General features: G+C 37.5%; 1 protein-coding gene across 6 annotated transcripts in view; it reads left to right on the top strand.

The window, feature by feature from the left end:
• COP1 (COP1 E3 ubiquitin ligase) overlaps positions 1 to 13,594 on the top strand; it is a 236,665-nt gene that overhangs the window by 34,470 nt on the left and 188,601 nt on the right. For 4 of the 6 annotated variants that reach the window (XM_055582739.1, XM_055582741.1, XM_055582737.1 and 1 more), the window contains exons 3-5: positions 2,202 to 2,299; positions 9,335 to 9,411; positions 10,323 to 10,442. In XM_055582739.1, coding sequence (XP_055438714.1) covers positions 2,202 to 2,299; positions 9,335 to 9,411; positions 10,323 to 10,442 — 295 coding nt within the window. The remainder of the gene's footprint in view (positions 1 to 2,201; positions 2,300 to 9,334; positions 9,412 to 10,322; positions 10,443 to 13,594) is intronic. The other 2 variants (XM_055582740.1, XM_055582738.1) reach the window with 1 other exon arrangement.

The following is a 13,594-nucleotide window of genomic DNA, read 5'->3' as shown; positions in this document are numbered from 1 at the left end:
TAAGTAGCGTCTCACATTGGTCAGAATGGCCATCATCAAAAAGTTTACAAATAAGTAATTGCTGGAGAGGGTGTGGAGAAAAAGGAACCCTCCTACATTATTGGTAGAAAGGTAAATGGATGCAGCCCTTGTGGAAAGCAGTCTGGAGATTGCTGAAAACACTAAAAACAGAGTTACCACATACATGACCCTACAATCATACTCCTAGGCACATATCCTGAGAAAATTCTACTTCAAAAAGATACATGCACTCACATGTGCACAGCAGCACTATTTACAGTAGCTAAGACAGGGAAGCACCCGAAATATCCATCAACCAATGATAAGTGGATAAAGAAGATGTGGTATATATTCAGTGGAATATTACTCAGCCATTAAAAGTAAAGCGTTGGCATTTTAGCAACATGGGTGGACCTAGAGATCATCATACTAAGTGAAGTAAGTCAGGCAGAGAAAGACAAATACCACTTACAAGCAGAATCTAGAAAAATAACACAACTTATTTATAAGACAGAAACAGACTGACAGACCTAGAAAACAACTTACGGTTACCAAAAGGGAAAAGGGATGGGAGGGATAAATTGAGTGTGGGATTAATAGATACACAGCATTGTATATGAAATAGGCAACAAGGATTTACCATTGTTTAGTTCACGGAACTATATTCAGTACCTTGTAATAACCTGTAATGGAAAAGAATCTGAAGCTGCTCGTGTGAAACTAACAAAATATTGTAAATTAACTACAATTTAATTAAAAAATTTTTTAAAATGTACACATACTCAATTTTTTAAAACAGTGGAATTGTATCCACTGTGTTCAAGATTATTTTTATTCAGTAGCATAGTGAAAGTGGCTCAGTCATATTAGACTCTTTGCAACCCCATGGACTATAGTCCATGGAATTCTCCAGGCCAGAATACTAGAGTGGGTAGCGTTCCCTTCTCCAGGGGTTCTTTCCAACCCAGGAATCGAACCCAGGTCTGCTGCATTGCAGACGGATTCTTTACCAGCTGAGTCACAAGGGAAGCCCAAGAATAGTGAAGTGAGTAGCCTACCCTTTTCCAGTGGATCTTCCTGACCCAGGAGTCGATCTGGGGTCTCCTGCATTGCAGGTGGATTCTTTACCAACTGAGCTATCAGGGAAGCCCTAGTAATGTAATGATTATTTTCATAATGTCAATTTGATATTTCTTTTCTATTTAGTTGAATGACATTTTCAAAGTTTTTATTATAAGGCAATATACAGTTGTCAAAAGCCAAGCATTATAGAAATAAATAATCTGAGAAGGGAAAAATTTATCATAATCTTATTTCTCTAGCTAGGCCTGTAATAGTTATTATTTTTCATGGCTTATAGTTACATATTATGATATGAATTTTATTGGCTCTATACATTGGATTGATGTTTACAAATTTATGTAGTCAATTTCCTAATGTTTTGGTTGCTTCTAACTTATTTTGCTGTTTACAAATAACTTTGAATTGAACATTTTTCTACTTATATATATTTGCTTATTTCCTAAAGATAAATTCCAGGAAGTAATATCACTGCATCAAAGAGGTTTCACAGCCTTAAGAATTTTCCATACAATTTGTCTTCTAGAAAGTTATGGTAGTTAAATTTCCTGCAACAGCATATGAAATTATTCATTTGTACATGTACTCCTAACTCTGATAGCCTTTTGTTTATTTTTCTATTCTGATTGGTAAAAGGAAGTATATAATTTTAAATCACTTTATCATCCTAGTGAAGATGGTATTTCCCATGCTTATTGACTAATCTTTGGTTTGTTGATTTTTCTGTTCTTCTCTGATTTTCTTTTTATTTGAATGAGCTCTTGTTATATTAAGGATATCAGCACTCCAAGAACACAGTTTGTTTGCTTAACTAAATTGTAGGCTTTTGTTTTTCTTCCTATTGTTATGTACCGTTTAAATTGCATAAACTTACATTTTAAATTTTATATCCTGTAGGCTTGTTACTTAGTTTATTTTTAAATAACTTTCATATACTATTATCTAATAAATGTCCTATGTACTTTTTTTATGAGTAAGTATAAGCTGAAATAAACTTGATAACTGCTAGATTACCTATGTTGAAAATGAGGAATAGAAAACTAATAGGCATTATTTTGTGACCAGTTTGCTAATTAGTCACTGATTTAATGAAGCCTATTTTATTTTTTCTTTGTTAATAGCTACAAGTGTATTCATCAGAGTTTGGAGGATAATAATAGATGTCCCAAGTGTAACTATGTTGTGGATAATATTGACCATCTGTATCCTAATTTCTTGGGTGAGTCTTTGGAATGATTTTTAATATTTAAAAATATTCAGTCTCCAAAAGGTTGTGCTAGCACTAATTTATTTAGAGAACATAACTTAGAGGTAAGCATGTCTCTCTGTCCTAGTCACCAGAGTCCTTTCCCCTGTCTTCCTTGGGTTATGACATTGATTCTGTACTATATGTACCGTATATCATATTGTATCTGTTTCATTAAAAAACATTGGTACAATTCTTAGGTTCTTACACTGATAGCTAGGTAGAATGTGAGGCTGTAGGAGAAGACCAGAGTTTCAGATCCCTGTCTCTGTATCTTGTTGTGTATTCTTGTTTCTGTTTTGGGGCAGCAGCAGTGGAGGGAAAAGTTAATGGAGAATGGGAAGGGGGGACAAAGTTGGGTATGAGCACTCCTGGATGAGGGAACAAGAGGCTATGGCCTGGGGAGGCAACTGAAAAGTAAAGCTGGGAAAAGGAAGATGTGAATATGGAACATTTAAGGGAGGAATGGTGACTGGAGAAGACAGATACAAATAGGGAACCTTAAGGTAAATGGTAAGTAGTTGGGAATAATACCTAGTCAGAGACCAGTTATGAAAAATATAGAAATTCTACTTGTTGAAAAGCCTTAGGTAGTGTGGAAAGTCTTCAGTTTGAGTTTTTGTGAATGAAGATTAATTTTCAGGTGTGGATCCGCAGGAAGTAGGGCACTATTGGTTATGTATATCAGAGAGGATAATTCTTCTTTCTATAGCGTAACATACTTGGAGGTAAGGATATATAGATTCTGACCTCCCTGTGCTTCAGTTGCAATTTGATTTGTTTGGTGTTTATAATATTAAATCATGACATGGAACCTGTTTAGCCATGGCTTTCCTTTTTTTATTTCTGTTCTAAAATTCCATTGACTTCAACCCTTTTTTCTCTTTCATTCTTCATTGCACTCCAATATCTTTTCATAAAGGAAAATAAATCATTGGATGATTGCATAGCAGAAAGGAACCCTGAAGAAAATATTTTGATGATTTTCTGTTGAAATACCAAGCTCTTCTAGATAGATAAAGTCTTATAACAAACTAGGAGAATGAACTTAGGAAAAGAAGAAATACTAATTGATATGATGCTCTGTGGGACTGGACTTCATGTGCTGAATTAGGGAAACTGAAGTCCTGCAAAGCAGATGCCTTTGTCCTTGAACCTACAAATATGGATTGATGCTAGTTTATGAGTTTTAGAATCACTTCTCTTTGAGTTCTTATAACTTCAGAAAACTACTCCTTCTTTTGGAATGGTTAAATACAGAAAGGAAATCAGTGATCTTAAGATTTTGGTATTTACCAAAAATTTCAGGCAGTATTCCTTAATGAGACCATAAGTTAGAAATTCTCTTACGTAAATTTCTAAATAGAGTGAGAATACCCATACGAAAGGAATGTGAAAATATTAACACTAAAATGTAATTTCATAGTTTATATATTCTCAAATGTATACATTCAGTGAATAGTGAAGTCATAATTACTGATTTCCTTAGCTAGACATTATCTTCATTATGGTCTAGTTTTTAATCTTCTCTTTATATGGGTAAAGAATTTTGGTTTTAGGTAATTTAAGCATTAAGTATTTTACGCCCAGATTTGAAGTCTTAGTTATAATGCAGCTTCCATATGAGTATTTATGTCAGCCGTAGAAATAACATGTCATCCTGATACATTTATTCTGTTTCACTGCCTGTCACCCTTTCCAGTCTTTACCTTTGTATAGTGACAGTCAAATCCTTAGGTTCCTGTGCACTCAGGAAGCTACTGAGATCTGTTTCTGAACGTGATATATCACTTGTTTTTTCTGTACTGAAAAAAAACCCAATTTATTCCCATTGATTTAGTTTGAGATTACATGATTTGTATAATGCCTGTAGTTCTTCGCTGGACTAGAAAAATGTTGAGCCTTCTAAAAGTAATATCAGATTTCTTCTTGAGCATCGTAAAATAAGTGTAAGTTATATGATTCTGAAGTATTCTAATATTTTTATTGATAGATTAGGATCCTTCACTTTTAATGCTTTACATTTACTTGAGTCATGGCTAGAGGGCTGGGCTACACATTTTCAAAAAGATCTTCAAACCTTTTTGCTTGGATGACACATAAAAATTCTGAAAAATGATGTACTTCCCACATTGATGCCATATTTAAATTAGCATCCAAATTTTTCTTTGTAAGTTTTAGTGCTTGTAAAGAATATAGTTTAAAAAGTATTATAAATATGGTTATTTAAAAATAAGCTTTTATCTCTTTTTAAAATGTATCTAGTGGAAACTGAATAGTATAGTGATTTGATACTTATCATTGTTTCAAAAATAAAGACTTTTCGTTAACAATGAGAAATTTTGTATTTTGTCCCTTTGAACTTCTGCTTAAGAGAAGTGGGCAGTTATGGGCACAAATTGAAAATATCCCACATAATTTTGTCATTATGTATTTTTGGGGCTTCCCTGGCAGTTCCCTGGTTAAGACTCCATGCTTCCAATGCAGGGGGCACAGGTTCAGTCATTGGTTGGGAAATTAGGATCCCACATGCTCCGCAATGCGGCCAAAAAAATACACACACACAACACACACACGCTTGAAATTCTTACTGATTTATCTGTCGTACTTTTCTGTAACAGAAAATAGAAATTACAGACTTTGAAGTTTCTTTTGAACTTTTGAGTGTGGTTTTTCTGATTTGTAATTATTTGACATGCATCTGATCAAATATCTACAAATTTTGTAAAATATTAGACATAAAAATTTATTCAAAGTGGCTGCTTAATGTGTGATGATGTTCTTCTCAATTAGTTCCATTGCCACTGATAGTTATTACTAGGACAGGGATTCAGTTTCATTTATATTTTCTTATTTAGGATCATCACAGTTTTTTTAAAAAATTGGGATATAATTGACATATAACATTGTGTAAGTTTAAGACTTTTCCTTTTTATTTTGAAAAGGGTAAGTCATGAGAAGCTCGGCTTACATAAATACTCTGACGGGGATGGAAGGAACTTTGTTCCAGCACTGTCACTTATTTCTTTGACCTCCTTCTGAATTACATGCTTCAAAAAAGGAAGCACTCATTTAGTAAAAACAAAAAAATTTTTTTTTACCTGCCATAATCATGAACCAATCCACTTCTTTCTTCAGTTTTAATGAGAGCAAAGAATTGGAAGTCATACACTCCAAACACAAGCGGATTTGGTTTTCTGGTCTTTACACTCATGCATTTTTTTGTCAAGACAGGTATTTTGATTTTTTCCTTGCATGCCCTAAGCCCTACACTACAGTTCCTCCTTTTTCTTCTTCCTCTGTCTTTCTTCTTTCCTTCCCCCTTCCCCCAAAAGGGGCATAACTCTCACTTTTTGCCTTTCTATCCTCTTTGCTTTTTAGTTCAGTTCAGTCTCTCGGTCATGTCCTGGCTCTTGTGACCCCATGGACTGTAGCATGCCAGGTTTCCCTGTCCATCACCAGCTCCTGGAGTTTGCTCAAACTCATGTCCATCGAGTCAGTGATGCCATCCAACCATCTCATCCTCTATCATCCCCTTCTCCTCCTGCCTTCAATCTTTCCCAGCATCAGGGGGTTTTCCAGTGAGTCAGTTCTTCGCATCAGGTGGCCAAAGTATTGGGAGCTTCAGCTTCAGCATTAGTCCTTCTAATGAATATTCAGGACCGATTTCCTTTAGGATGGACTGGTTTGATCTCCTTGCAGTCCAAGGGACTCTCAAGAGTCTTCTCCAGCACCACAGTTCAAAAGCATCAATTCTCTGGCACTCAGCTTTCTTTATGGTCCAACTGTCACATCCATCCATGACTACTGGAAAAACCATACCTTTGACTAGATGGACCTTTGTTGGCAAAGTAACGTCTCTGATTTTTAATATTCTGTCTAGGTTTGTCATAGCTTTTCTTCCAAGGAGCAAGTGTCTTTTAATTTCATGGCTGTGGTCACCATCTGCAGTGATTTTGGAGCCCAGGAAAATACAGTCTGTCACTGTTTCCATTGTTTCCCCATCTATTTGACATGAGGTGATAGGGCCAGATGCCATGGTCTTCATTTTTGAATGTTGAGTTTTAAGCCAGCTTTTTTACTCTCCTCTTTCACTTTCATCAAGAGGCTTCTTCCTCTCACATGTAGGGAGTTCTGGGGACCCTTCCCCGTCCCAGTGTGTTCAGGAATGGGGACCTGTTAGGTCCCCCATTTAGCCTGAAGCTGTTCCAGGCCACCAGCGAGGACTGGGAAGCAGTGTTGAAGCTTGTGACTGAGAACGTGAAATTACAGAGCGGGCCTGTGGGCAAGTGAGTCTGGGGATTGCGGGAACTGGGCTGTCTTTCGCTCCTGTTGCTGGGAGGCTCATGCAGGGCCAGGGGGTGTGTCTCCTCCAACCTCTGCGGTTGCTCTCCTGCACTCCTATGAGGGCTTACTCCAGCTCTCCTTGTCCTTCCGTGATGCATGATCCACCTCCAGCACCCCTCTGCCCCTACCACCGCCCCCCCCCCCCCCCCACCCCCAGCAATCTGTTTTCTAGTGTTCTCTGTGGATAAAATTTGTAAATTGAATGGTCTTACCTCCCTAATGAATGACCTTCTTACTCTTTAATGTAAAAGACAACATACATACAAAATTTAAAATCTCTGCTTTAAAAAAAGTCACCAACACATATAATGTCTTTACTACTGCCGAGTACTTTTCCAGGCACTTGATACATTCTCAGTCCTATGACACAGGTAGCTGTTGTCATCTGCATTCCTTCCTGGGGGAACTAAGGCACAGGAAGGCAAGTAACTTGTGTAAAGTTCAGCAGCCCCAGTAAATGGTGGAATTGGGATTCGGTCCTGACTTGAGTATGTGCTTTTACTTTGCTATCTTGCCTCTAAAATGACAGTTGCTAGAATGAAATCTTTAGCAGTAGAAAGGCATTTTGTTTGTTTGTTTGTTCTTGGCTGTGCTGTCCTTGTGATGGAGTGTGGGCTCTTCATTGCAACATGTAGTCTTTTCTGGTTGTGGCATGCGGGCTCAATTGCCCCATGGCATGTGGGAACTTAGCTCCCCGACCAAGGATCAAACCTGTGTCCCCTGCATTGCACGGTGGACTCTTAACTACTGGACTACCAAGGACGTCTGAGAAAGGCATTATTTGTTCTTAGTGCTATGGTTATTATAAGGATCCAGAGAATTACAATTAAGGGTTTGGAACATTCATGGCCAGTGTTAAATGAGATTTCTTCAGATTTTACCCTTCTACTCCCTCCCACCCCCACCCTACCCCGTTTTGGGGGCACACCATGTGGCTTGGTGGACATTGGTTCCCTGACTAGGGATTGAGTGCAGACCCATGGCAGTGGGTCCTAACCACTGGATCACCAGGGAGTTTCTCACACACCCTTATTTGAATTCTTTTCCACTTCTTTTCCTGTTTAGTGAGTCTCTGTGTGCTTATTATTGCCCAGTTCTAATGTTAACCTTCTTTGTGAAAGTCTACTTGTTAACATTTTAATAACTCCTTGTCCTGTGTTCTTTTTAAATCCATATCAGTGATGGTCCTGATTATCATATTATAACTGATGCATTGTATGTGTTTGTCTGCTTGTTCTTAGTTGCTTGTGTCTTTAAGTCTTACTTAGGTTGAGTCTTATCTTTAAACCTTTGTTTCTAGTGTGGGCCTGGTATCTCTCTGATTTTTTAGAAAATACTTTTAGTAAATTGTGGTGTGGTGGGAAGTATTAGATAGGTTTATATCCTAGCTTTGTCTGGTATTATATGTCACCATGAGTAACTTACCTGTGCTCTTTCTAGTATTTGCTCATCTCTAGAATGCAAAGAATAACCCATAGGATAATGTCTATAAATTAAAGACTAGTACATTAAACTAGCTTAGTGCTAGTTGCTCTTTTCTTTTATCAGTTTTTTTTTTTTTTTTTTTTAAATCAGTTGGGTGTTAAAGATGAAAAATCTATTAAAAGTGGCTGGAACATCAAGGGAAATGTATTGATTTACAGAGAAAGAATTTCTAGATTGAGTTAATTTGATATCTCAGTGATATGATCAGTTCTTTCCGTCTTTCTGGCCTTCCTTCCGCAGCAGATGTGTTGGTGCTTTGGCTAGCTCCCCTCAAGAGAGATGCAGGGTGGCTCAAAGAGATTCCAGGTACCATCCCTAGATGAAGGCAGACAAAGAACTCGTTCAGGCCTTCTCTTCTGAAAGACAGCATACCCTTTATTGGGCAAAACGAGGTCTCAGTAGTTAACCATTTTGTCAGTCACTGTCAAGAGGATATGACTAGATGGATTTAGGATAAGTCAAGCATCATTCTGTAGGGCCAGGGAGGGATCTAGCCTCTCTGAAAGTATATGACAGTTGGCATTCTGACATTTGGGAAAAAATAATATTCTTATTTTTCTTTATTTATTATTTTTATTTATTTGTTTTAGTTTTTTGACCACACTGAGCTCTGTGTGGAATCTTAGTTCCCCAATCGGGGATCAAGCTGGCGCCCCCTGCAGTGGAAGTGCGGAGTTTTGACCACTGGAGGGCCAGGGAAGCCCCTCATGTTCTTATTTTTTTTAAAAGGGTTAGAATGGCTTTTAGATAGGTGACTGTGTTTACCATGATATTTATAGAAAAGTCACAAGCAAAAAAGAACAACAAATGAAAACCTTTAGTGCCTCCCTCGTAGAATCTGCCGGTTACCCTGTGGAGTGTGGAACGGTCTCTTACAGTCAAGAACTGCTTCCAAATGCTGTAGTGTCATCACGGACACATGTAAGAGAAAGTACATATTCTGAGGACTTTTCCTTCTGCAGTAATAGTAGTGTAACAATAGTGGCAGTTGTAGTAGTAGCTGTGGCAAAACTGTTTCTAATTTGAAAAAAAAAAAAGCATATTCTGCTTAGCATTTTTTTTCTGAGATTTGAGACTTTTTAAAGTTAAATAGAATCCATTTAAATAGAACAGTTAGATGGATCACTTAATAAAAATACAGATTATATGTGCTTTTTGTTTTGTTTTTGTTTTCAGTGAATGAGCTCATTCTCAAACAGAAGCAAAGATTTGAGGAAAAGAGGTTCAAATTGGACCACTCAGTGAGTAGCACCGTATGTTTCAACTCTTATTACTATTTTTAATACATTTCATTTTGCTTTGTTCATGGGTTTAATACTAATTGGGTATGCAAGCTTAGCATATTACTGGTTTTTCTTAAAGGAGATCTAGGATTATCCTATTCAATAAACAGCTTTCTTTTGTCTGAATTGTCTAGAATTTACCCTTTTGAAAGGTCTGGTGGGGTAATACTGAGTCAGTTGGCTTGTAACACATTGCATTTAAAGAATTATATGGCAGGATGAAACTATGGGTGGTCATTTGAGAAAAAAAAAACTTAAAAGACTCTCAATTTAAGAGGATTAACCCCAAATTACTGAAGCAAGTGAACTTAAATTATTACCTTACCAAATACAAAGTGGAAAATATGGTTAGGTAATTAAAATCTGGGCACTTGTTTTGAAGGGAATTACACCTTTGGAGAAGATGACTTGACATATCTTGAATGTGCCTTTCATATTATTTAAATGTATTTAAGGGAGAGATAGTACTCTTGCCTGGAAAATCCCATGGATGGAGGAGCCTGCTAGGCTGCAGTCCGTGGGGTCGCTGAGAGTTAGACACGACTGAGCAACTTCACTTTCCCTTTTCACTTTCATGCATTGGAGAAGGCAGTGGCAACCTACTCCAGTGTTCTTGCCTGGAGAATCCCAGGGACGGGGAAGCCTAGTGGGCTGCCATCTATGGGGTCGCACAGAGTCGGACACGACTGAAGCGACTTAGCAACAGTAGCAGTGATTAAATTATAATTAGAAAGGCATTGGGGAGCCACTAGCTGAGAAGGAATAGGTTGAAACATTATAGTTTATTTTTGATATGTACTAAACATATTAGAAAATAGCAAGCATTTGTTTTTGACTCTCTAAAACAGTTTTGTTAAGTTGGGTTTCTTCTTTGTTTTTAGAATGGCCACAGGTGGCAAATATTTCAGGATTTGTTGGGAACTGACCAAGATAACCTTGATTTGGCCAATGTCAACCTCATGCTGGAGTTACTAGTGCAGAAGAAGAAACAACTGGAAGCAGTAAGTGGCCCCTGAACTTTAAAATTTTTATTTTAAAAAGATATAGAAATATTTAAAATAATAGGATAGTGTTACTCAGTCAGTCCAGTTTTATTCAGCAGGAGTTATCTGTAAACTATCACTTATATCCCTTTTTCAATTGAAAGAAAGAACAAATTCCTTATAATACAACTTACTTGCAGTGTCCAGTTTTTATTAACAAAAGCTGAGTGTTCAGATCATGAGAAAGTACAGCTTCATTTTAACGGGGAACATTTATTATTGATCTTTTTTCTTCTAATGAATCTTCACCTCTTCACATGTGGGATTTGGAGGAGAAAATAGGGATTATTTTAATTTACATAAAATCCTTCCAGCAGGTGTGGGTTAGCAGTAGCAGTAGTCGATGGCTTAACTAAGGGCATTTAGAAAGATGGGAACTGAAACAAAATTATGTCCTGTTTTCATGTAATGGAATCTAAATAAGTGAAAAGTTACATTTATTTCAGGTAAATAAATGTAAAACATACAAAATGAGAATTTGCCTGTATTAGTTAGGAATTGAGTATGCTCTATTTGAATAAAGACTGTATACGTTAATATAAGCAGATACCCACCCTTAACTACCTTGAACACAAAGGGGATATAAATTGACAGAATAAGGGAGTGAGAAGCTCACACACATAAAAAGGAGTAACTTAACAAGCAAGCGTTAGGAACATTGGAACCATCACTTCTTTGGTGACTATAAGGAAATAAAATCAGGCATTTGAATGTTGTCAGGAGAGTTTCTGTTTTACTTCTCATGACTGTTTCTTTGGGACAGGTTTGATTTTCTTTTACTGGATTTTTATCCCATGGCAGATAATGTGGTCACCTGTACTTGTGAATTTATGTTTTTTGATAAAAGAAGAAAAAGAGCCTCTCAACTTGATTTTCAAGAAATTCTGTGAATTGATTCTGATTAACATAGCTTAGATCTGGATGAAACTGAGTAGAATGGGAATCTCTTAGTGGAAGAAAGGAGTAGTTGAGGTTGAGCCGACTAAAACGAGGCTCCCTGTTGTGTCTTTTTTCATGGTGGGAATTTCTCTGGTGGTTTTTTTTTTTTTTTTGTGGGGGCAGGGAGAGTGGGATGGCTTTATCTTTTATTTGCTTTTCTTTCTTTCAGATTTGTTGAGATGTAACTGATATATCATTGCTCATTGCTTAGTTGTTCAGTCGTGTCTGATTCTTTGGGACCCCATGGACTGTAGCCTGTCAGGCTCCTTTGTCCATGGGATTTTATAGGTGAGAAATACCAGAGTGGGTTGCCATTCCTGTCTTCAGGGGATCTTCCCTACCCAGAGGTTGAACCCGTGTCTCTTGTGTCTCCTGCATTGGCAGGAGGATTCTTTACCACTGGTGCCACCTGGGAAGCCAAAATTGATGTATAGCACTGCATAAGTTTAAGGTGTATAGCATAATGACTTGACACACATATATTGTAAAATGATTATCACAATAAATTTAGTTAACATCATTTCATATAGATAAAAGGTGTTTTTTTTTTTTTTTTCCATGATGAGAGCTTTTTTAGGATTTACTTGCTTAGCAACTTTCAGATATACCATCCACTACTGTTAACTATTGGAGAAGGCAATGGCACCCCACTCCAGTACTCTTGCCTGGAAAATCCCATGGATAGAGGAGCCTGGTAGGCTGTAGTCCATGGGGTCGCTAAGAGTCGGGCACGACTGAGAGACTTCCCTTTCACTTTTCACTTTCATGCATTGGAGAAGGAAATGGCAACCCACTCCAGTGTTCTTGCCTGGAGAATCCCAGGGAAGGGGGAGCCTGGTGGGCTTCCATCTATGGGGTCGCACAGAGTCGCACACCACTGAAGCAACTTAGCAGCAGCAGTGTTAACTATAGTTATCTTGTTAGACATTGTATCCTCATTACTTATCTTAAAATTGTAAGTTTGTACTTTTTAATTTGTTTTTTCCCTTTTTTTTTTAAACTATTTTTATTGGAGTGTAGTTGCTTTATAATGTTGTATTCGTTTCTGCTGTACAGTAAAATGAATCAGCTACACATATTCATATAACCCCTCCCTTTTGGACTTCATTCCCATTCCGGTCACCATAGCGCATTAAGGAGAGTTGCCTGTACTATACAGTACCTTCTCAGAGTTATCTGTTTTATTTATTTAAACATTTTTAATATAATTTCATTTATCTGCTTTTCCCTGTGCTGGGTCTTCATTGCTGCCCAGGCTTTTCTCTAGTTGTGGTGAGTGGGGCCTTGCAGTGAGAGGGCTTCTCATTGTGGTGGCTTCTCTCATGGAGCACGGACTGTAGGGCACACGGACTTCAGAAGTCACGGTTCCTGGACTCCAGAGCACAGGCTCAATAGTTGTGGCCAAGTTGCTCTGCAGCATGTGGGATCCTCCTGGATCAGGTATCAAACCCATGTCTCCTGCATTGGTTGATGGATTCTTTATCTCTAAGCCATTAAGGAAGTTCTAGTTATCTGTTTTAAGCATAGTATCAATAGTGTATATGTGTCAATTCCGTTCTCCCAATTTCTCCCCCTCTCCCTTCACCCTTGGTATCCATATATTTGTTCCCTACATCTGTGTCTTTATTTCTGCTTTGCAAATAAGATCATCTATACTATTTTTCCAGATTCTATGTATATGTTTTAATATTCAATATTTGCTTTTCTTTTTCTGACTTAAATTCTACTTTGTATGACAGCCTAGGTCCATCCATGTCTCCACAAATGACTCCATCTTGTTCCTTTTTGTGGCTGGGTAATATTCCATTGTGTGTATTGATCACTTCTTCTTTATCCATTGCTCTGTTAGTGGACATTTAGGTTGTGGAAATTGTACTTTTTGACCTTTATTCAATTTCCCCTGTTCCCTGCTTTTGGTAACCACACATCTGATCTTTTTCTGTAAGCTTGGTGTTTTTTGTGTGTTCTTTTAAGATTCATATGTATGTGAGATCATATGGTGCTTGTCTCTCTTTCTGACTTATTTCATTATATTGCTCATGAGGTCCATCCATGTTGTCACAAATGGCAGAATTACCTTCCTTTTTGTGGCTGAATAGCATTTCATTATATGTACATATACCATCCTTGTGGCTCAGCTGATGAAGAATCTGCCTGCAATGCAGGAGATC

The sequence above is a fragment of the Bubalus kerabau genome, chromosome 5, assembly GCF_029407905.1.
Source record: "Bubalus kerabau isolate K-KA32 ecotype Philippines breed swamp buffalo chromosome 5, PCC_UOA_SB_1v2, whole genome shotgun sequence".
NCBI lineage: Eukaryota > Metazoa > Chordata > Mammalia > Artiodactyla > Bovidae > Bubalus > Bubalus kerabau.
Note: the sequence above shows the minus strand (reverse complement) of the source record. Positions and strands in the feature narration are given on the sequence as shown.